Below are 21,520 nucleotides of genomic sequence, written 5' to 3' on the forward strand. Positions count from 1 at the left end.
CCGCGCTGCCCAAAGCGAAGCCCCGGGAACGGCGGCCCGGGAGGGACGGGAAGGACGTGACGGAGCGGGGAAGGGGCGAACCCCGCCAAGGGAGCGGGGCTGTCCCGGGGGGCAGGGAGAACAAAGGAGCAGCCCGGGGGTGACACGGTGACACCGGCTGGCAAAGGGCACGGGCGGCGCTGCCCCGGTAACCCCGCAGAGCCCCGCCGGGCGCGCCCCCCGCATCCCCCCGAGCGGCACAGGATGCGCGCTCCCCCCGCGGTCCCGCACCTGAGCGTGGGGCCGATGCAGGCCGTGTCGGTGCTCTCGATCTCGCGCAGGATCCGCTCGTGCTCCGCCGCCGTCTCCAGGCTCTCCAGCTCCGCCATCTTCGGCCGCTCCATGGGGCCGCTCCACCTGCGCGGCCCCGCCCGGCCCGGCCCGGCCCGGCCGGCAGCGGCACCGCCGGGGCTGCTCGGCCCCGCTCCGCCACCCGCGCGGGGCACCACGGGACATGTAGTGCGGGAGGGGCCGCGCCGCGCGAGGAACCACGGGAGATGTAGTCCGGGAGCGGGACTGGGCCGCGCGGCACCATGGGAGATGTAGTGCGGGAGGGGGCCGGGCCTGCGCGGCCGCTCCGCCCAAGGAGGGACGGACGGAGCAGCGCGGCCCTGGGACTGGGGGAAGATTGGGTGGGGAGGGTGTCGTACCCATCGAGGGGACACATCTCCGTGAATGAGAGCCCCGTGGCAGTCCCCATGGCACTGTCCCCGTGTCCTCCCCGTGAGGGGACACGGCCCCATGGCTTGGACACCTCTGTGAATGACACAGCCCCATGGCACTGTCCCCGTGTCCTCCCCTTGAGGGACACAGCCCCATGGCTTGGACACCTCTGTGAATGACACAGCCCCATGGCACTGTCCCCGTGTCCTCCCCGTGAGGGGACACGGCCCCATGGCTTGGACACCTCTGTGAATGACACAGCCCCATGGCACTGTCCCCCTGTTGTCCCCAGGAAAGGACACAGCCCCATGACACTGCCTTGTGTTATGCCCCATGGCTTGGACACCTCCTTAGGGGACACAGCCCCATGGCACTGTCCTCATGTCCTCCCCGTGAGAGGACACAGCCCCACGGCAGTGACACCGTTGTGACATCCCGGCAGGATAGACCCTGTGTCCCTGCCCCGAGCAGAGGCAGGCCCTGCTCCTCCTGCCCCATGCTGTCCCCTCCTGCCCCATAATCGATGAAAAGGTGACCATGGTCACAACGTGTGTGGAAAATCCCGCTGGGAAAAACCAGTGTCCCAAAGGAGGCAGAGGAGTCTTGCAGCTTTATTCAGATAAAGGGAGAGTTCACCAGGCACAGCCTGCTGGGTTTTCTCTCTCAAGGTTTCAGAGGGCAAAGCCTCCATTTTATCCCAAACTCCGGCCACGTGCTGCCCCTTCCATTCCCCATTGCTAAGGAAGGTGCAGCTTTCCCCAGCTGCCTGCTCCCCATCCCCCCTTGAACCCAGCATTTCACCCCAAAGTTCGGGAACTCCCGTTCTGGAGTGCAGCCCCGTCTGTTTCAGAAGTCAGGGTGCCCGGGATTTGTGACAAACCCTTGAAATTAACTCTAAAGCGGCCAGAAATTGACCCCAAAGCTCAGGAGCTCCCACTTGTCTGTGTCAGGAACCAGGGTGAAATTAACCCCAAATTTCAGGAGCTCCCACTTGTCTGGAGTTTCAGGAGTCAGGGTGAAATTAACCCCAAAGCTCAGGAAGTCCCATTTGTATTTTTCAGGAGTCTGTCCCCACTCTGTGACAAACCCGTTGGTTGAAATTAACCCCAAATTTCAGGAGCTCCCTTTTGTCTGTCCGGGCTCTGTGACAAAGCCGCTGCCTGAAGAAGTCCCTGGAGTCATTAAGCCCCATCTCGAAGCCGCTCCTCGGCATCCTCTGCCCCCGGGACTGTTCGAAGGACACTCGCACACATCTCCCCGGCAGAAGGAGCTCCTGCAGACACCGAGCCGCCTCTGAGCTGCCTCCTGCCCGTCCCAGCCCCTGCCGGGTGCACCCCCGTGAGCTGTGGGATCCGAGGGCACAGCGGATCCTCCTCCAAAGCAGCGCAGAACATCCTGCAGGAGCACCCCTGGGTGCTGAGGTCTCCTGGCTGCCGGTGTGGCTCCCGTTGGGAGCCGCTGGTTGTTCCTGTTATTGGTTTTTTTGGGAACACAGCACTGGAATGTCCCGTTCCCAGCACACCTTATCAGGTGCTGTCCTTGCACGGGAATGCCACAGCGGGATGGGAGCAGGAATCCCAGATTGTGACACCACCGAGGGCTCTGCCTTTGCTTTTGTTGTTTCACCTTCTGAGATAGAAATAAAATTCTCCATATCTGGGCCTCCCTCAGTGCTGCTTGTGAGGGTGGAACGCTGCTGATGTAAATAATGTGGAATTGTGGAATGGGTGGGGTTCGAAGGGATCAAAGATCATCTGGTTCCAACCTCCCTGCCAAGGGCAGGGACACTTCCATTGTCACTGTGTGAAATGAGAAGGGGATAAAAGAACTCCCCAGAATGAGGCTCCAGGACTGGAACAACACAGGCAGAGTAAGGAGAGCCTGGTGAAAACTTGGAGTCATTAAAGCTGGAAAAGACTTTCAAGATCACAGAGTCCAACCATTGCCCAGCACTGCCACCACTCACTCACCATGTCCCCAGGTGCCACATCCGCAGGGCTGTGAAATCCCCCCAGGGATGGGGACTCCAGCCCTGCCCTTTCCATGAGGAATGTCCCCAGTGCCCACCCTGAGCTCCCCTGAGGCCGTTCCCTCTGCTCCTGTCCCTGTTCCCTGGGATAAGATCCCAAATCCCCCCGGCTGTGCCCTCCTGGCAGGAGCTGTGCAGAGCCACAAGGGCCCCCTGAGCCTCCTTTGCTCCAGGCTGAGCCCCTGCCCAGCTCCCTCAGGGACTCTGCAGCCCCTGCCCGGCTCCCTCAGGGACTCTGCAGCCCCTGCCCGGCTCCCTCAGGGACTCTGCAGCCCCTGCCCGGCTCCCTCAGGGATTCTGCAGCCCCTGCCCAGCTCCCTCAGGGATTCTCCAGCCCCTGCCCAGCTCTGTTCCCTGCTCCTCACCACACTCCTGCTCCAGCTCCCTCAGTTCCCGTGGAGCTCACCAACTCTCCCCACAGCTTCCCAAGCACGGTGTCACTTTGGATGTGACCAGGGAGATGTGTCCCCCACCAGTGTCACCATGGGGATCTGCAGAAGCTTTCCTAGGACCAGGAATCAAAGAGACACATCAGCAATGGGAGGAATGGGGGTGAAAATCGCAGGGTGGATCCTGATCTGGGGCTGGGCTGGGAACTGTTCCCAGGGGAGCTCTGCAGAGCCTCCACAGCTCCTCTGGAGCCTCCACAGGACCTTAAAGCCCATCCAGTGCCACCCTCTGCCATGGCAGGGACACCTCCCACTGTCCCAGGTGGACCCAAGCCCTATGTCCAACATGGCCTTGGGCACTGCCAGGGATCCAGGGGCAGCCACAGCAAATCTGGGAATTTCAGCCCAGCCCCTGCCCACCCTCCCAGGCAGGAATTCCTTGCCAAGATCCCATCTAAATCTCTCCTCTTTCAGTTTAAAACCATTTCCCCTGTCCTACCACTATCTGCCCATATAAAAAGTTGCTCTCTCTATTTTTTATAGCACTGGAAGGCTGCAGAAAGTTTTCCCTGGATCCTTTTCCTCTCCAGGTGAGCACCCCCAGCTTTCCCAGCCTGGCTCCAGAGCAGAGGTGATCTCATGTTCAGTTTTGGTCTAACCCTCCAAACATCTTTGGTTACTCCTCTGGCCTGGTTTCAGCAGCTCCATGCTCTCCCCAGGGCTGGGGCAGCTCTGCAGGTGGGGTCTCACCTGGGCAGGCCAGAGGGGCAGAATCCCCTCCCTCAATCCCTGCTGCTGCTGAGGATGAGCCCAGGATGGGCTTAGCAAGGAACAGAAATCAAATGGTCCCCAAAACCCAAGGGGAACCCCATCCATCTGCTCCTCCCCGAGGTTGTGTGGCCACAGCATCACATCCAGCTGATTCCCCATCACCACCTCCAGCTCTGCCCGGGATAAAATGTCCCATTCTATAAGAAAAACCCCACTCTTTGTCCCCAGACTGTAGCATTTGTCACCTTCACATGAATATTCATTGCTGGCGTCTGCCTGGGATTTGTCCTCATTATTTGCTGCCACACAAACTTTGTCCCGTTTGAGAGCCTGTCCACAAGAAGTTGATTTATTTATTTCTTCTCCCCAGTCACTGCCATAACCCTGCTGAATGGGTATTGTTGGAATTTATTAATCAAATCATCAGGCAAGGCCAACATGGGTGTAGCAAAGATGGCTCATAATCCTAAAAAATGAGATTGGCTTTGCCTGACAGATTCTATTGGCCTTAAACCCTTCTGGCTGCCATTATCCCTTTTATATTCCCTTAATTTCCTCCTAATGAAGCTCCAGATAATTGGGTTTTATAGAGCTGACAACAGCCTGGTAATGCTTTAAAATCTCCCCCTTTTACTTACTGACCCCACAGTGTTTGCCAGGCCTCCAAAACTTCCTAAAAAAATAAATGTGATGGGTCAGACAAGCCTGGTGTGCAAGTTCCTTTCTGGTTCAACAATCAGCGTCTGTCCATGACTTCCCAAAGCCAGGAGCAGCTGTCCCAAATCCCTGGAGCAACACAATCATCAGAATTTATTTACTTTTATTTTGTTTTTAACTTCACAACCTCTTGCTTGTTGTGGTTATTTGGGGGTTTCGTTTTGTGCTGGGGTTTGGTCAAACGCCTGCAAAGTCTCCTGGCTTTTCTCCTTCCTTTTCCCCTTCTCCCTGCTGCATTTTCCAGTGGTTCTGTGCTGTCCTCCCTCCATCCAGCAGTGACAGGCAGGCACGAGGCCAAGCCAGGCTTCCATCTGCTCTCTCCAGTGCCATTCAGGAAAACATTTCCCAGTGGGATCACGGGTTTAGCCACAAATCCAGGAATTAACAGTGGGAAGAGAGGCTCAAACGAGGCCAGACCTGGACAACCCCTCCTGCAGGGACACTCAGGGGATGCCCCTGGGCAGGGCCCTCCTTTTGGGCTGTGGAGCTGGAGCCCTGGAGCTGCTGGAGCCCTCCTGCTCCTCCCCTCCATGCCCAGCTCCTCCTGCTCTCCCTGCTGCCCTCACCAACCCCCAGCTCCCAGCCAGGCTGGGCAGGCTCAGGGCTCAGTTTCCCTCCCCAGAGCGTGTGGAAGAGGTTTTACAGCCACTTCTGGGAGCCACAGAGGAGTTTGATAAGAGGATCCACGTTTACCCCTGAAAGAATTTCCTGCCAAGGTCACTGACACAGAAACCAAGAAAGAAAGAAGGATAAATAAGAGAAACCTGCAGCTGCCTGCTCCAATGAGCACTTTGTTTGTCTCTCACGACCAATGAGTAAAGTTAAGAGCTTTGTAAGAATGTATAAAAAGCAAGCATGCTAGAATAAAACCAGCTGGAAGCCTTCTGAAAATGGAGTGTGTTGCTTTGTATTGTCTCTGTCTCAGCAAGGACAGGAGCAGGCAGAGCCCACAATGCCAGGTGCAGTGACAGTGACAGTCCCGGTGCTGCCTCAGCACCTCTGCCCTCACACTCTCCCTTCATTTCCTCCCCTCACACTTTCCCACCATTTCCTCACCCCACATTTTCCCTTCATTTCCCCCCTCTCACTCCCCCACCATTTTCTCCCCTCATACTTTCCCGCCCTTTTCTCCCCTCACACTTTCCTGCCCTTTCCCTCTCCCTGTTTGCTCTGGGGGAGCAGCAATTCCCTGGATTCCCTCTGCAGGGCTGAGAGGAACGGCAGATTTGTCCTTCCAAACAAGCTGTGGGGCTGCTGGGAGATAAAACCAGCTCTGGGAGATAAAAGAAACCATGGGAAGGATTCCACTGATTGATGAATGGGAAAAGATATTTGCTTTTACAAATAAACTTTGGGTTTGCTGATAAACGAAATTACACATTGAGAGATGAAAGAAACGATGGGGAAGAAAAAAAATTCTGTAAGAATTAGAAGTTAAAAGGGAGGGTTGTACATTAGAGGGGAATCTTTGGTATCAGGTGTTCTGGGAAGTCTGAACCGCTCAAGTACCTCAGCCAATGGGGAAAGAGAGAAGGGAAATGTGTCTGGGAAATTGGGATAAAAAGGAGGCTGAGTCCTCCAAAAATTGGAGAGATCCCAGGGGAATGTCCCATGGCCTCTCCCTTTATTGGAATAAAGTCAAAGGACTCCTCTGTCTCCTTTTTGGACATAAACCTCTGGTGTTTGTGGATGAATTCTCCTAACAGGGCTGACCTTCAGCACCCTGCGGGCAATCCCAGGGAATAAACACATCCCTGCTCCCGCAGAGCCGCCCGCGGCTCCTCCCTCCCTCCCTCCCTCCCTCCCTCCATTCCTCCATCCCTCCATCCCTCCATCCATCCCTCCCTCCCTCCATCCCTCCCTCCCTCCCTCCATCCCTCCATCCCTCCCTCCCTCCCTCCCTCCCTCCCTCCCTCCCTCCCTCCCTCCCTCCCTCCATCCCTCCCTCCCTCCCTCCCTCCCTCCATTCCTCCATTCCTCCATTCCTCCCTCCCTCCCTCCCTCCCTCCATCCCTCCCTCCCTCCCTCCCTCCCTCCATCCATCCCTCCATCCATCCCTCCATCCCTCCATCCATCCCTCCCTCCCTCCCTCCCTCCATCCCTCCCTCCCTCCCTCCCTCCCTCCATCCCTCCGTCCATCCCTCCCTCCGTCCATCCCTCCGTCCATCCCTCCCTCCCTCCCTCCATCCCTCCCTCCCTCCGTCCATCCCTCCCTCCGTCCATCCCTCCGTCCATCCCTCCCTCCCTCCCTCCCTCCCTCCATCCCTCCCTCCCTCCCTCCCTCCCTCCCTCCCTCCCTCCCTCCCTCCCTCCATCCCTCCCTCCCTCCCTCCCTCCCTCCCTCCCTCCCTCCCTCCCTCCATCCCTCCCTCCATCCCTCCCTCCCTCCCTCCCTCCCTCCCTCCATCCCTCCATCCATCCCTCCCTCCGTCCATCCCTCCCTCCCTCCCTCCATCCATCCCTCCGTCCATCCCTCCCTCCCTCCCTCCATCCATCCCTCCCTCCATCCCTCCCTCCCTCCGTCCATCCCTCCATCCCTCCGTCCATCCCTCCATCCCTCCATCCCTCCCTCCCTCCCTCCGTCCATCCCTCCCTCCCTCCCTCCCTCCCTCCATCTCTCCATTCCTCCATCCCTCCATCCCTCCCTCCCTCCCTCCGTCCATCCCTCCCTCCCTCCCTCCCTCCCTGTCTCTGTGCTTTACCCGGTGGTGCCCCTGGAACGCGATCCTGCCGCGCTGCGGGAATCCCGCGCCTCGGCTGCCCTTTGCTGGGAGAAAGGAAGGGAAAGGGCACATCTGGGATGGAGCAGCCGCAGGGCCAGGGCTGCTCCTGCTGCTGCTGCCAGCCCCGAGCAGGGCACGGCTGTCACCCCCCTTGTCACCCCCCGTGTCACCGTCCCGGCAGCCGCACGGCAGCCGCAGCAGCCAGGCTGCAATTCCCGAGGGGCATTCACAGGGATTCCACCCCTGGCCCCGACTGCCAGGGATGTCCAGAGATGCCAGGAGAACCCTTGGGGGTCTCGGAAATCCTGGAATGTTGCCAAGAGCGCTTGGTGGCTTGATTTTGATCCATCCACAGAAGTGACAGCAGTTTGAGGACAAGAGAATCACTTTAGAGTGAAGGGTGTAAAAGGGACACATTTATAGGGTGAAATATAAACTTTAAGGATTTTGGTACAGGGGGGTTATGGAGACAAGATGGAGGGATCAGGGCGTGTCTCGTCCTTCTTCTTTCTTCTTCTTGTCCTCCATCTCCTGTGGTGATGTTGGCACTTGGGGATTGGTTTATGGTGAAGGTGCACTTGCTAACATGGATGAAAAGCATTGGAAAATAAAGGTAAATATCATGTACGTAGATTTTAGTATAAAAAGACATGACCGCCCCATGGGTGGTCAGAGTGCCCTTGGCTGCCTTGCAGATCAGACCTCTGTTGAGCAGACAGAAAATTTTGTAGATAAGAAACAATAAACAATCTGAAGATCGAAAAGCTGAAGAGTCCAGACTCGTCCTTTGAAACGCGTGCCACCCAAGAACCACCCTACCCGTGTCGGGGCAGAGACAGACAGACAGCCGGAGCCGACAGTTGGCCTCCCGTGGATTCACCCACATAACCACAAAATAGTCCAGACTTCCAAATATTCCAGTCTTCCACAAGGTGTTTCTGCAGGATAAATCCACATTTTCCAGCCACAGCACTCAGTGGTTGAAGTCCTGCTCTGTGTTACATTTAAGAACTAAAATCAATTTTTAAGCCTAACATTCCAAATATTCCAGTCCCCACTAGGTATTTCTGTAGGATAAATCCATGTTTTCCAGCCACAGCAGTATTTAAAATCCTGCCCTGTGCTACATTTAACGACTGAAATAAATTTTTAAGCCTAATATTCCAAATATTCCACTCTTCCACAAAATATTTCTGCAGGATAAATCCACATTTTCCAGCCACAGCACTCAGTGGTTGAAGTCCTGCTCTGTGTTACATTTAAGGTCTGAAATCAATTTTTAAGCCTAATATTTTTGTAATTGTTCCCCAAATCTCTGTTTGGGACATAGCTGGATGCTCCAAATCACAACTTCTGTTTCCTTGTGGATTTTATTCCACCTTTTCATCTGGCTACAGGAAATTATTATCTTGGGCAGACTGAAGTTGGATTTCAGCCCTGGAGCTATGGCTTCAACCTTCCCAGGATTCACAGAATGATGAGGTTGAAAGAGACCTTCAAGACCAATGAGTCCAACCCATGTCCTGACACCTTAACTAAAACCAACCTTTGTGAAGGATTTTTCAAATCTGAGTTCCTGCTTTCATTAAATCCAGCTCTGGGATCTCTGGTGGAAATCTGGGGTGAAGATCTTTTGGCTGGGGTCTCTAAAGTCCTCCCAAATCCCACAAGAAGGGTTTAGCTCCATCAAGGCAGGATTTGAAGACCTAAGAGATGAATCCCACCCCAGGGCTGCTCCATGTGGGAATTCTGTGCTGGGGCTGCAGGATGGCAAAGGAGGGGCCACAATTTATGAGCAGGAGGGAAATCCCCCCTCCCATCCCAGAACGGGGAGAGATTTCCTCCCTGCAGGCTCCTTTTATCCTCACAGCTGCAGGAGTGGGGATCCTGCTGTGCCTCTCAGCCCATGCCATGCCATGCCATGCCATGCCATGCCATGCCATGCCATGCCATGCCATGCCATCCCATCCCATCCCATCCCATCCCATCCCATGCCATCCCATGCCATGCCATCCCATCCCATCCCATCCCATCTCATCCCATCCCATCCCATGCCATCCCATGCCATCCCATGCCATGCCATGCCATGCCATGCCATGCCATGCCATGCCATGCCATCCCATCCCATCCCATGCCATCCCATGCCATGCCATCCCATCCCATGCCATGCCATGCCATCCCATCCCATCCCATCCCATGCCATCCCATGCCATGCCATCCCATGCCATCCCATGCCATGCCATCCCATGCCATTCCATGCATTGCCATGTCATGCCATCATCCCATTATCCCATCCCATTATCCCATCCCATCCCATCCCATCCCATTATCCCATCCCATTATCCCATCCCATTATCCCATTATCCCATTATCCCATTATCCCATTATCCCATCCCATTATCCCATCCCACCCTCCTTCCTGCCACAATCCAGCTGCATGCAGCCGGAGTCCTCGGGCTGTCCTAGGGAGGTGACACAATGAGCTGGGGACAGACACCAGGGGGTCCCACAGCTGGGGTGGCCTTAGGGCCACTCAGGAGTGAGGCCACACCCGCCCTGCCTGCAGCGCTGGGAGCCACAGCCACGGGGACAAGTGACAGGGACACCTCGGGAGCCACGGCCATGGGACAAGTGACAGGGACACCTCGGGAGCCACAGCCACGGGGACAAGTGACAGGGACACCTCGGAGCCATGGCCACGGGACAAGTGACAGGGACACCTCGGAGCCATGGCCATGGGACAAGTGACAGGGACACCTTGGAGCCACGGCCACGGGGACAAGTGACAGGGACACCTCGGAGCCATGGCATGGGGACAAGTGACAGGGACACCTCGGGAGCCACGGCCACGGGGACAAGTGACAGGGACACCTCGGGAGCCACAGCCATGGGGACAAGTGACAGGGACACCTTGGAGCCATGGCCATGGGGACAAGTGACAGGGACACCTCGGGAGCCACAGCCATGGGGACAAGTGACAGGGACACCTCGGGAGCCACGGCCACGGGGACAAGTGACAGGGACACCTCGGGAGCCACAGCCATGGGGACAAGTGACAGGGACACCTCGGGAGCCACGGCCACGGGACAAGTGACAGGGACACCTCGGGAGCCATGGCCATGGGGACAAGTGACAGGGACACCTCGGGAGCCACAGCCATGGGGACAAGTGACAGGGACACCTCGGGAGCCACGGCCACGGGGACAAGTGACAGGGACACCTTGGAGCCATGGCCACGGGGACAAGTGACAGGGACACCTCGGGAGCCACGGCCACGGGGACAAGTGACAGGGACACCTTGGAGCCATGGCCACGGGGACAAGTGACAGGGACACCTCGGGAGCCACAGCCATGGGACAAGTGACAGGGACACCTCGGGAGCCATGGCATGGGGACAAGTGACAGGGACACCTCGGGAGCCACAGCCATGGGGACAAGTGACAGGGACACCTCGGGAGCCATGGCCACGGGACAAGTGACAGGGACACCTCGGGAGCCATGGCATGGGGACAAGTGACAGGGACACCTCGGAGCCATGGCCACGGGACAAGTGACAGGGCAACCTCGGAGCCATGGCCACGGGACAAGTGACAGGGACACCTCGGGAGCCATGGCATGGGGACAAGTGACAGGGACACCTCGGGAGCCACAGCAATGGTGACAACCGCCAGGGACACCTGGCCAGGGAGCCATAGCAAGGGTGACAACAGTCAGGGACACCTCCAAAGCCACAGCCACGGTGAGAACAGCCAAGGTGACAACTGCCAAGGTGACAACTGCCAGCCTCGCCCTGCTGTGGAGCCACAGCCACAATGACAATAGGCAGGGCCACCTCGGGAGCCACGTCAGCGGTGACAGCAGCCAGGGCCACCTGGGGTGGCTGCCAGGACAGAAACCCCCAGGGCTGCTCCTGAAAGCCATCGATGCCAGTCCTGTGCCCCTCTCTAAGGAACCCTGGCAGTGCCACAGCAGGGCAGTGGCACAGGGCTGCAGTGTCACAGGACTGCAGTGTCACAGGACTGCAGTGTCACAGGGCTGCAGTGTCACAGCAGGGCAGTGGCACAGGGCTGCAGTGTCACAGGACTGCAGTGTCACAGCAGGGCAGTGTCACAGGACTGCAGTGGCACAGGGCTGTAGTGCCACAGCAGGGCAGTGGCACAGGGCTGCAGTGTCACAGCAGGGCAGTGGCACAGGGTGGTGTCACAGGACTGCAGTGTCACAGCAGGGCAGTGGCACAGGGCTGCAGTGTCACAGGACTGCAGTGTCACAGGACTGCAGTGTCACAGGACTGCAGTGTCACAGCAGGACAGTGGCACAGGGTGGTGTCACAGGACTGCAGTGCCACAGCAGGGCAGTGGCACAGGGCAGTGGCACAGCAGGACAGTGGCACAGGGTGGTGTCACAGCAGGGCAGTGGCACAGGGCTGCAGTGTCACAGCAGGGCAGTGGCACAGGGTGGTGTCACAGCAGGGCAGTGGCACAGGGCAGTGGCACAGGGCTGCAGTGTCACAGCAGGACAGTGGCACAGGGCAGTGTCACAGCAGGGCAGTGGCACAGGGCTGCAGTGTCACAGGACAGCAGTGTCACAGGACTGCAGTGTCACAGGGCTGCAGTGTCACAGCAGGGCAGTGGCACAGGGTGGTGTCACAGCAGGGCAGTGGCACAGGGCTGCAGTGTCACAGGACTGCAGTGTCACAGCAGGGCAGTGGCACAGGGCTGCAGTGTCACAGCAGGGCAGTGGCACAGGGCTGCAGTGTCACAGGACTGCAGTGTCACAGCAGGGCAGTGGCACAGGGCTGCAGTGTCACAGCAGGGCAGTGGCACAGGGTGGTGTCACAGCAGGGCAGTGGCACAGGGCAGTGGCACAGGGCTGTAGTGCCACAGCAGGGCAGTGGCACAGGGCTGCAGTGTCACAGCAGGGCAGTGGCACAGGGCTGCAGTGTCACAGCAGGGCAGTGGCACAGGGCAGTGGCACAGCAGGGCAGTGGCACAGGGCTGCAGTGTCACAGCAGGGCAGTGGCACAGGGTGGTGTCACAGGACTGCAGTGTCACAGCAGGGCAGTGGCACAGGGCAGTGGCACAGCAGGGCAGTGGCACAGGGCTGCAGTGTCACAGCAGGGCAGTGGCACAGGGCAGTGGCACAGGGTGGTGTCACAGCAGGGCAGTGGCACAGGGCTGCAGTGGCACAGCAGGGCAGTGGCACAGGGCTGCAGTGTCACAGGACTGCAGTGTCACAGCAGGGCAGTGGCACAGGGCTGCAGTGTCACAGCAGGGCAGTGGCACAGGGCAGTGGCACAGGGCTGCAGTGTCACAGCAGGGCAGTGGCACAGGGCTGCAGTGTCACAGGACTGCAGTGTCACAGCAGGGCAGTGGCACAGGGCTGTAGTGCCACAGCAGGGCAGTGGCACAGGGCTGCAGTGTCACAGCAGGGCAGTGGCACAGGGCAGTGGCACAGGGCTGCAGTGTCACAGCAGGGCAGTGGCACAGGGCAGTGGCACAGGGTGGTGTCACAGCAGGGCAGTGGCACAGGGCTGCAGTGGCACAGCAGGGCAGTGGCACAGGGCAGTGGCACAGGACTGCAGTGTCACAGCAGGGCAGTGGCACAGGACTGCAGTGTCACAGCAGGGCAGTGGCACAGGGCAGTGGCAGCTCCACAGCATCCCCACAACCCTGGGATGGGCTTTCCCTCTGGAAGGGGCTCCCCCTGAGGGAATCCCCTCAGATCCCTCTGGATTTTCCGTGTCACTGACACAACCAAACCTGTCCAAGTTTCCCAGGGCAGGGCTGGAGTCCCCATCCCTGCAGGGATTTCACAGCCCTGTGGCTGTGGCCCTTGGGGACATGGGGCACTGGTGGCCCTGGCAGTGCTGGGATGGTTGGACTCACTGATCCCAGAGATCCTTCCCAGCCCTGTGGGTTCTGTGATTCCCTGACACCAAGGGAAGAGCAGGAGCCTGAGCACGGATGGAAGAGTTCTGTGGATTTCCTGCTGTTCCCTGGCCGGATCCAGGCCGAGAGGCGCCTGCCCGCGTTCCCAGCGCCAGAGGGCTCCGTGGGACGTGTCCCTGTCACACCAGAGCGGGGCAGCCACAGCAAATCCCTGCCGGGGCTCGGAGCGCAATGAGTCCCCCCAGCGCCGGCTGGGAGCGATGCAGAGCAGCCTCGGGAATTGTGGACACTGATCTTCCCCGGGAGGGGCTGGAATGCGATTCCCAGAGCAGCCTCGGGAATTGTGGACACTGATCTTCCCCGGGAGGGGCTGGAATGCGATTCCCAGAGCAGCCTCGGGAATTGTGGACACTGATCTTCCCCGGGAGGGGCTGGAATGCGATTCCCAGAGCAGCCTCGGGAATTGTGGACACTGATCTTCCCCGGGAGGGGCTGGAATGCGATTCCCAGAGCAGCCTCGGGAATTGTGGACACTGATCTTCCCCGGGAGGGGCTGGAATGCGATTCCCAGAGCAGCCTCGGGAATTGTGGACACTGATCTTCCCCGAGAAGGGCTGGAATGCGATTCCCAGAGCAGCTGGGCCTGCCCTGGATCCCTGGGACCGCCCCAGGCCAGGCTGGACTGAGCTTGGAGCCACCTGGGATAGCAGGAGGTGTCCCTGCCCTGGGATGAGATGATCTTTAAGATCCCTTCCAACCCAAACTATTCTGGGATTCCATGATCGTTTCTCAGGTCTCCAGTTCCAGTTCTGGGCTCCTTTGGTCACAAGTTCCCTCCCACTGATTTTTAAATTTTAAAAAATTTAACTCAGCAGGAGCAACCTTCAGCAGCTAAAAATAAAATCCATCCTAAACCACAGAATGGTTTGGGTTGGGAGCCACCTTAAAGCCCATCCCATTCCAAACTCCCACCGTGGGCAGGAACACCTTCCAAAGGCAATTCCAAGTCCTCTGGAACACCTGCAGGGATCAGGACTGTCCTGATGCAGAGCTGGGCTGCTGGAAGGGGCAGGCCAGCAAACGCTGCCCATTTCCAAGCCCGTGTGGCTGCCAGGCTGGGAAGCAGGGCAGCAATCCTGATGGATGCAGGAGACTGGGGCTGCCAAAGGGGGAAGGGGGGAACTGGCAGTGACTGAAGCAAGTTCTGCCATCAAGAAGCTACTTGTGAAAAAAATACACATTTGCTTTCTTTTTTTTTTTTTTTTTTTTTTGCTGATGATCTTAATTTCGCCGAATGTGTAAGATTTGCTTTAGCAAAACAAATAGCGCTCTTGGGTTTTTGCCATGCCATGAATTTTTAATGCTTTATTAGAGTGCTGGAAGGTTCCAGCCCAGTCTGTGGCTGCTTAATTGAGTGAAATCCCACTCCATTACCTGCCTGGAACCATCTGGCCTGGCATTGAACAGCTGGGCATGCAAGCCCTGCTGCCAGCCCCTTGCATACAGACCAGGAATTCCTTGCTTATATTCCATACAGACCAGGTATTCCTTGGAAAACCCCCCCGAAAGCTGTCTGCACCTTCATGCACAGAGGTATTTATTTTTTTAAAAGGATTTTAGGGCTTTTCGTGATCAGAGAGGGCTTTTACTCCCTAGTAAAGTATTAGTGCTGGGTGCCAAAAATCGGGATTGCAGAGGGAAAAGGGGAGGGAAGGCTTTGGTGCCCTGCAGGAGTAGCAAGTGACAAGGCTGGGCAGGCACAATAAAAGGGAATTTACATCCGTGGGGAAAACAAATTAAAAATATACTTTTAAAAAGATATTTTTTAAAGTTTTTTTAAAGATTAAAAATTTGATTTAAAGATATTTGAAAAATACGCTGAAAAGTGCATTGAATAAACGTAACGGGGGAAAGGCCAGGGGCGGCCGCACTGTGGGCAGGCAAGGCCCGGCGCTCCAGGGACGCAGCCGCACTACCAGACCTGCTCCTGTTCGCGCTCGTTGCTGGTTCCGATCCCGGTCCCGTGGCTGTTCTTGGTGCCGGGCTCATTCCCGGTCCCGTTCCTGTTCCTTTTCCCGGTCCCGTTCCCTTTCCCTTTCCCGGTCCCGGTCCCGGTCCCGTTCCCGCCCCGCCGCTCCCTCACAGAAGCCGCACCCCCTCAGAGCGGCCGCCAGGGGGCGCCCCGCCCCGACCACGCCCCCCGAGCCCGCAGCGGGCCGAGCCCTCTGAGGCCGACCAATCAGAGGCGGCGGCGCTGCCCGCGCGCTCCGAGCGGCCATTCACAAAGCGGCGGGGCCATGAATGGGGCGGGTCACGTGGGCAGGCGCGTTCCCACGCCCCCTCCGCTGGGTTCCGGGATGGAGCGGGCACCGGGAGCGGGAGCGGGAGCGGGAGCGGGAGCGGGACCGGGACCGGGACCGGGACCGGGACCGGGACCGGGATCGGGACCGGGACCGGGACCGGGATCGGGATCGGGATCGGGATCGGGGCGCTGGGCCGCCACCGCCTGCGTGGTGACGGGCGCTTCCCGCGGCTTCGGCCACAGCCTGGCGCGACTGCTGGCGCCGCAGCTCGGGCCCGGCTCGGTGCTGATGCTGCTGGCGCGCTCCGCGGATGCGCTGGCCGAGCTGGCGACCGAGCTGCGCGCCGGGGCCACCGGCAGTGCCACCGGGAGCGGCCCCGAGAGCGGCCCCGGCAGCAGCGGGCTGCGGGTGCAGTGCGTGCCCGCTGACCTGGGCTCCGAGGAGGGGCTGCGGAGGGCGGGCGCTGCCCTGCGGGAGCTGCTGCGGGACGCGTCCTTCGGCCGCCTGCTGCTGGTCAACAACGCCGGTACGACACGGCTGTCCCCGCCCGTCCCCTCCCTGTCCCCTCCCCGAGCCGCTCCCCTCCGCCCCCGGGGGCAGCCGGGGCAGCCCCGCGCGGTTCCGGGCTTGGGGTGCCGGCAAATAACCCGAAAGAGAAAAGGAGCTCCGGGATTTCCCCCCTGTCCCGGTGGGGGTTTATTAAAGGAATTAATTGGGGGGGGGTTCCTGGCAGTGCTTTGCTGCTCCAGTTTTTTGCTTTTGGTTTTGCTGTGCCAGTTGCCCTCCTGCACCTTCTCATCCCCCTGCTCCCTGAATCCAAACTTTCAGACAAATTTCCAGCCCCACCTTGTGGGTCCTTCCTCATGCCTTTAATGCCTTCAGTGCCCTTTTTATCCATAGTGGCTTTAAATCAGCCCTGGGTTCCATAGGGGTTCCAGGATCTGGGGCTGCACTGGCACAGGACCCATGGTGGCCCTTGGGGACTTTGTGCTCCAGGCTGGGAGCTGTTTGCATTGGCACAGGGGTGGCAGGACAGGTCCCTGTCCCCTGTCACTGCTGGGCCACTGTGACCCGAAATGGGCTGGAAGTGTTGGGTATGGAACCTGGCAGCCAAACGGATCTGCTGTGGGGTTGATCCCATCTGTAAGAATTCATTTTCCATCTTTCTGGAGGTGTCCCGGGCCAGGCTGGACACTGGCAGCACCCTGAGACAGTGGGAGGTGTCCCTGCCATGGCAGGGTGGTGACAGGACATTCTTTAAGATCCCCCCCACCCCAAACCATTCCACATTTGCTATTCCCAGGCTCCTTGGGAGACATCTCCAAATCCTTCCTGGACCTCACCGACCTGGAGGAGATCAACGCCTACTTCTCCTTCAACATCAGCTCTGCCCTCTGCCTGACCTCCACGGCCCTGAGGGCCTTTGGGGCACGGCCAGGCTGCAGCAGGACCGTGGTGAACATCTCATCCCTGTGTGCCCTGGAGCCCTTCCCCAGCTGGGCCCTGTACTGCTCTGGGAAGGCTGCCAGGGACATGATGTTCCGTGTGCTGGCCCTGGAGGAGCCTGGAGTCCGTGTGCTCAACTATGCCCCAGGTGAGGAGAGCAGCTCCCTGCTTGTCCACCTCCTCCTGCCTTTGGGATGGGCATTCCTGCAGCCCAGCCCTGCTCCTGCCCCTCCAGCCCCCAGCAGCACAGCTGGGGGAGGCCAATTCCCTGTGCTGGATGCAGCAGCTGCACTCCAAGGCCATCTCCCAGCTGGCTTTTCCATCAGGATCATGGAATTCCAGCCTGGGTTGGGGGGAAGAGACTTGAAAACCCATCCCATTATCCCATCCCACCCCATTATCCCACCCCATCATCCCATTATCCCATCCCATGGCATCCCATCCTATCCCACCCCATCCCATCATCCCATCCCATCATCCCATCCCACCCCATTATCCCACCCCATCATCCCATCCCATCCCATTATCCCATCCCATTATCCCATTATCCCATCCCTTTTTGCCCATCCATGGGCAGGGACACCTCTCACTATCCCGATGTCCAACCTGGCCTTGGGCACTGCCAGGGATCCAGGGGCAGCCCCAGCAAATCTGGGAATTCCAGCCCAGGCAGGAATTCCTTGCCAAGATCCCAGCCCAATCTCCCCTTTCCCAGTGGGAGCCATTCCCTGGCTCCTGTCCCTGCAGGCCTTGTCCCCAGCCCCTCTGCAGCTCTCCTGGAGCCCCTCCAGGCACTCTGAGGAATTTTCCCTTCTCCAGGGGAGCATTCCCAGCTCTCCCAGCCTGGCTCCAGAGGGGAACACAAGCCCTGGATTTTCCTCTCTCCTGAAGTGATTTTTGGGGTGATTTTTCCTTTCCCCAGGGCCTCTGGACACGGACATGCAGCTCCTGGCCCGGAGCAAGACTGGGGACCCTGGGCTGCGCCAGCACTTCCAGAGGCTGCAGGAGCAGGGGCAGCTCATCCCAAGCTCTGTGTCAGCCCAGAAGCTGCTCCAGCTCCTGCAGGAGGATTCCTTTCCCTCCGGAGCACACGTGGATTTCTTTGACATCTGAGCCCCTCCGCCTTTGCCTCCCTGCTCTGCTTCCAGCTGAGCCTTTCCCCGGTGCCTCCAGCAGGACCCTGTTCAAATCCTGGGATCTGGGAGGCTTTAAGGACATCTCTGTGTGCCTTTTGGTGCCCTTTTTGGTCTCTGTGTGCCCTTTGGTGCCCTCTTTGGTCTCTGTGTGCCTTTTGGTGCCCTCTTTGGTCTCTGTGTGCCTTGTAGTGCCCTTTTTGGTCTCTGTGTGCCCTTTGGTGCCCTTTTTGGTCTCTGTGTGCCTTGTGGTGCCCTTGTGGGCCCCTGTGTGCCTTGTCCTGCTGCTGAGCCCTCACTGGCAGGGCTGCAGTCCCTCATTCCCAGGGATTTGGGATTTGTCCTGATGGAATTGCCCCTGGAAGGCTCAAACTCAGGAGTTTGTGGGAGCCAAAGGCACCGCAAGGGCTGTGCCAGCCCCACAGAGGCCCCAGCAGGATCTGTGTCCCCAAGGGGCCGTTCCTGGGCTGGGGATGTCCCCTGTGGGGTGTTTGAGGGTCCACAGAATGAGGGAAGAGATGGGAATCTTGATTCCATGTTTCAGAAAGCTGATATGATATGATATGATATGATATTATATTATAAGAAAATTATATACTAAAGCTATACTAAAGAAAAGAGAAAGGAGACTTCAGAAAGGTAGAAAGGAATCATGTAAACAATATAAGAAATAATAAAATCTTGTGGCTGACCAGAGTCTGACACAGCTGGACTGGGATTGCTCATTAATTAAGAAAAATCCACATGGAACCAACCAAGGATGCACCAGTGGGTGAGCAGCCTCCAGAGCACATTGCAAGCAATCAGAGAATTCTTGGTGATATTTATTTCTGAGGCTTCTCAGCTTCTCAGGGGGAAAATCCTGGCAAAGGGATTTTCCAGGAAATATCAGTGACAATCCCTGGGGCCCCAGCAGGAGCTGTGTCCCCATGTGTGTCCCCTTTGTCCCCAAGGAGCCGTTCCTGGGCTGGGGATGTCCCCTGTGTGGTGTTTGAGGATCCACAGAAGGAGGGAAGAGATGAGAATCTTGATTCCATGTTTCAGAAAGCTGATATGATATGATATGAAAATTATATACTAAAGCGATACTAAAGAAAAGAGAAAGGAGACATCAGAAAGGTAGAAAGGAATCATATAAATAATATAAGAAATAATAAAATCTTGTGGCTGACCAGAGTCTGACACAGCTGGACTGGGATTGCTCATTAATTAAGAAAAATCCACATGGAACCAACCAAGGATGCACCAGTGGGTGAGCAGCCTCCAGAGCACATTGCAAGCAATCAGAGAATTCTTGGTGATATTTATTTCTGAGGCTTCTCAGGAGGGCAATGCTGGCGAAGGGATTTCCCAGGAATATCAGTGACAGTCCTGGAGCCCCGGCAGGAGCTGTGTCCCCATGTGTGTCCCCTTTGTCCCCAAGGAGCCGTTCCTGGGCTGGGGATGTCCCCTGGGTGGTGTTTGAGGATCCACAGAAGGAGGGAAGAGATGGGAATTTTGATTCCATGTTTCAGAAAGCTGATATGATATGATATGATATGATATGATATGAAAATTATATACTAAAGCGATACTAAAGAAAAGAGAAAGGAGACATCAGAAAGGTAGAAAGGAATCATATAAATAATATAAGAAATAATAAAATCTTGTGGCTGACCAGAGTCTGACACAGCTGGACTGGGATTGCTCATTAATTAAGAACAGTTCACATGGAACCAACCAAGGATGCACCAGTGGGTGAGCAGCCTCCAGAGCACATTGCAAGCAATCAGAGAATTCTTGGTGATATTTATTTCTGAGGCCTCTCCGGAGGGCAATGCTGGCCAAGGGATTTCCCAGGAATATCAGTGACAGTCCTGGAGCCCTGGCTCTGTCCCTGCTGCCCGGGGCTGGGCTGGTTCTGCTCAAAGAGCAGCAAAGCCTCTCCCGGTGCTCTCCCACCAACGCCAGTGAGCACCAGGAGAGGGAGCAGCCTCGCAGGAATTGGGGCTTTCGGGAGCCTGCCTGGGGCACCAGCTCACAGAAACTGAGCAAAGCACACAGCAAAGGCACAGCCCTGACTTCCTGCCCTGCTGCCCTTGCAGGTTTGGGGTCCAAGCCTTGCTTTGGGGCTTCAGCCTCTTCCTTTTAACTATTTGTGGGGTTTTTTTGGTCATTTTCCCATCATCCAGCAGGCACAGACACACAGAGACTTTTCCTCTGGAAAGCTGATGCAGAAAAGTTGTTTTGAAGCTCTGAAATGTGACCTGGAAATGCCCCTCTGTGCCCCCTCCACCCCAACCCTGCAGCTCAGCTTTTGCCCCCCTGGCTCTCCAGTCATTAAAATTCTAAAATCATTCAGATCCTGAGGCCTGTCTGCCCTGGGGTTTCTGCTGTGTCTTTAGGGGTGGGTGAATTCCTGCCAGGGAGGGAGGAGCATCCTGGGTTAAGCACTGGCTTCACCCAGCAAGGCACCAGAATTCCCTCCTGGAGTCCTGGCCTCCCCTCTCTGAGCCCTTTCATTAATTCTGTGTTCATTTAATCCTGCCAAGCTCCTAAATCCCTCCTCCCCAGCCAGCCCTGCTGCCTGCTTTCAGCTTTCCTCCCTGCCTGGGATTTTCATTAGCAAAAATCCCTCTGAGCTCCCAGCCCTGGCACTGGGAATGTTGGGATTTGATTCCTGCTGGGGTTTATGGGGCTGGGAAGCCTCCCTGGGCTGGCTGCTGCTGAAATGTCATCCCCCCCCTCCTCACCTGCATCCCTGGGGCTTTTCCCATCCCCTCTTGGGCAGGAATATTTTGGGATCTGGTTCTGCATAAAAGAACCTCAGAGCTTCCCAAGATCCCAATTTTCCTGTCCCCTGGGCATTCCCTGTGCCCTGTCCCTCTGTCCCTTGTCCCCAGCCCCTCTGCAGCTCTCCTGGAGCCCCTGCAGGCCCTGCCAGGGGCTCTGAGCTCTGCCTGGAGCCTTCCCTTCTCCAGGGGAACATTCCCAGCTCTGCCAGAGTAGAGGGGCTCCAGAATCCTGGGATGGTTTTGGTTTGGTCACCTCATTCCACCCCATCCATGGGCAGGGACACCTCCCACTGTCCCAGGTGGACCCAAGCCCCAGTGTCCAACCTGGCCTTGGGCACTGCCAGGGATCCAGGGGCAGCCCCAGCAAATCTGGGAATTCCAGCCCAGCCAGGAATTCCTTGCCAAGATCCCAGCCCAATCTCCCCTTTCCCAGTGGGAGCCATTCCCTGGCTCCTGTCCCTGCAGGCCTTGTCCCCAGCCCCTCTGCAGCTCTCCTGGAGCCCCTGCAGGGACTCTGAGGATTCCCTGGAATTTTCCCTTCTCCAGGGGAACATTCCCAGCTCTCCCAGCCTGGCTCCAGAGCAGCTCCAGGGTCTCCTCTGACCCTGCTGGGACAGGTCCATGTCCCCTGTGCTGGCCCTGGGT

General features: G+C 57.6%; 2 protein-coding genes and 1 long non-coding RNA gene across 4 annotated transcripts in view; 1 reads left to right on the forward strand and 2 right to left on the reverse strand.

The window, feature by feature from the left end:
• Nucleotides 1–419, reverse strand: part of EXOC6B (exocyst complex component 6B) — a 311,133-nt gene extending 310,714 nt beyond the window's left edge. For both annotated transcript variants that reach the window (XM_066548851.1, XM_066548850.1), the window contains exon 1: nucleotides 271–419. In XM_066548851.1, coding sequence (XP_066404948.1) covers nucleotides 271–383 — 113 coding nt within the window. In that variant the 5' untranslated portion in view covers nucleotides 384–419. The remainder of the gene's footprint in view (nucleotides 1–270) is intronic.
• A 5,847-nt stretch (nucleotides 420–6,266) lies between these two features.
• LOC136556218 (uncharacterized) lies at nucleotides 6,267–15,326 on the reverse strand. Its single transcript, XR_010783589.1, has 3 exons — nucleotides 15,201–15,326; nucleotides 7,311–7,375; nucleotides 6,267–6,331 (listed from the first exon to the last, which is right to left on the reverse strand). It is a non-coding gene; the product is annotated as an uncharacterized lncRNA (long non-coding RNA).
• Nucleotides 15,327–15,576: 250 nt separating this feature from the next.
• On the forward strand, nucleotides 15,577–20,449 carry SPR (sepiapterin reductase). The gene is made up of 3 exons (XM_066549168.1): nucleotides 15,577–16,048; nucleotides 16,826–17,116; nucleotides 17,891–20,449. Exons 1-3 carry the CDS (start codon nucleotides 15,577–15,579, stop codon nucleotides 18,079–18,081), a joined length of 954 nt encoding a protein of 317 aa, XP_066405265.1. The 3' UTR covers nucleotides 18,082–20,449.
• Nucleotides 20,450–21,520: the final 1,071 nt, after the last annotated feature.

Source organism: Molothrus aeneus, chromosome 4 (genome assembly GCF_037042795.1).
Source record: "Molothrus aeneus isolate 106 chromosome 4, BPBGC_Maene_1.0, whole genome shotgun sequence".
In the NCBI taxonomy this organism is placed as follows: domain Eukaryota; kingdom Metazoa; phylum Chordata; class Aves; order Passeriformes; family Icteridae; genus Molothrus; species Molothrus aeneus.

Excerpts from the sequence above, each read along its gene's own strand:
- SPR (XM_066549168.1), top strand. The coding sequence starts at position 15,577 with ATGGAGCGGGCACCGGGAGCGGGAGCGGGAGCGGGAGCGGGAGCGGGA. Across the intron at positions 16,049-16,825 it reads GCTGCTGGTCAACAACGCCG|GCTCCTTGGGAGACATCTCC; the intron begins GTACGACACGGC and ends TGCTATTCCCAG. Across the intron at positions 17,117-17,890 it reads TGTGCTCAACTATGCCCCAG|GGCCTCTGGACACGGACATG; the intron begins GTGAGGAGAGCA and ends TCCTTTCCCCAG.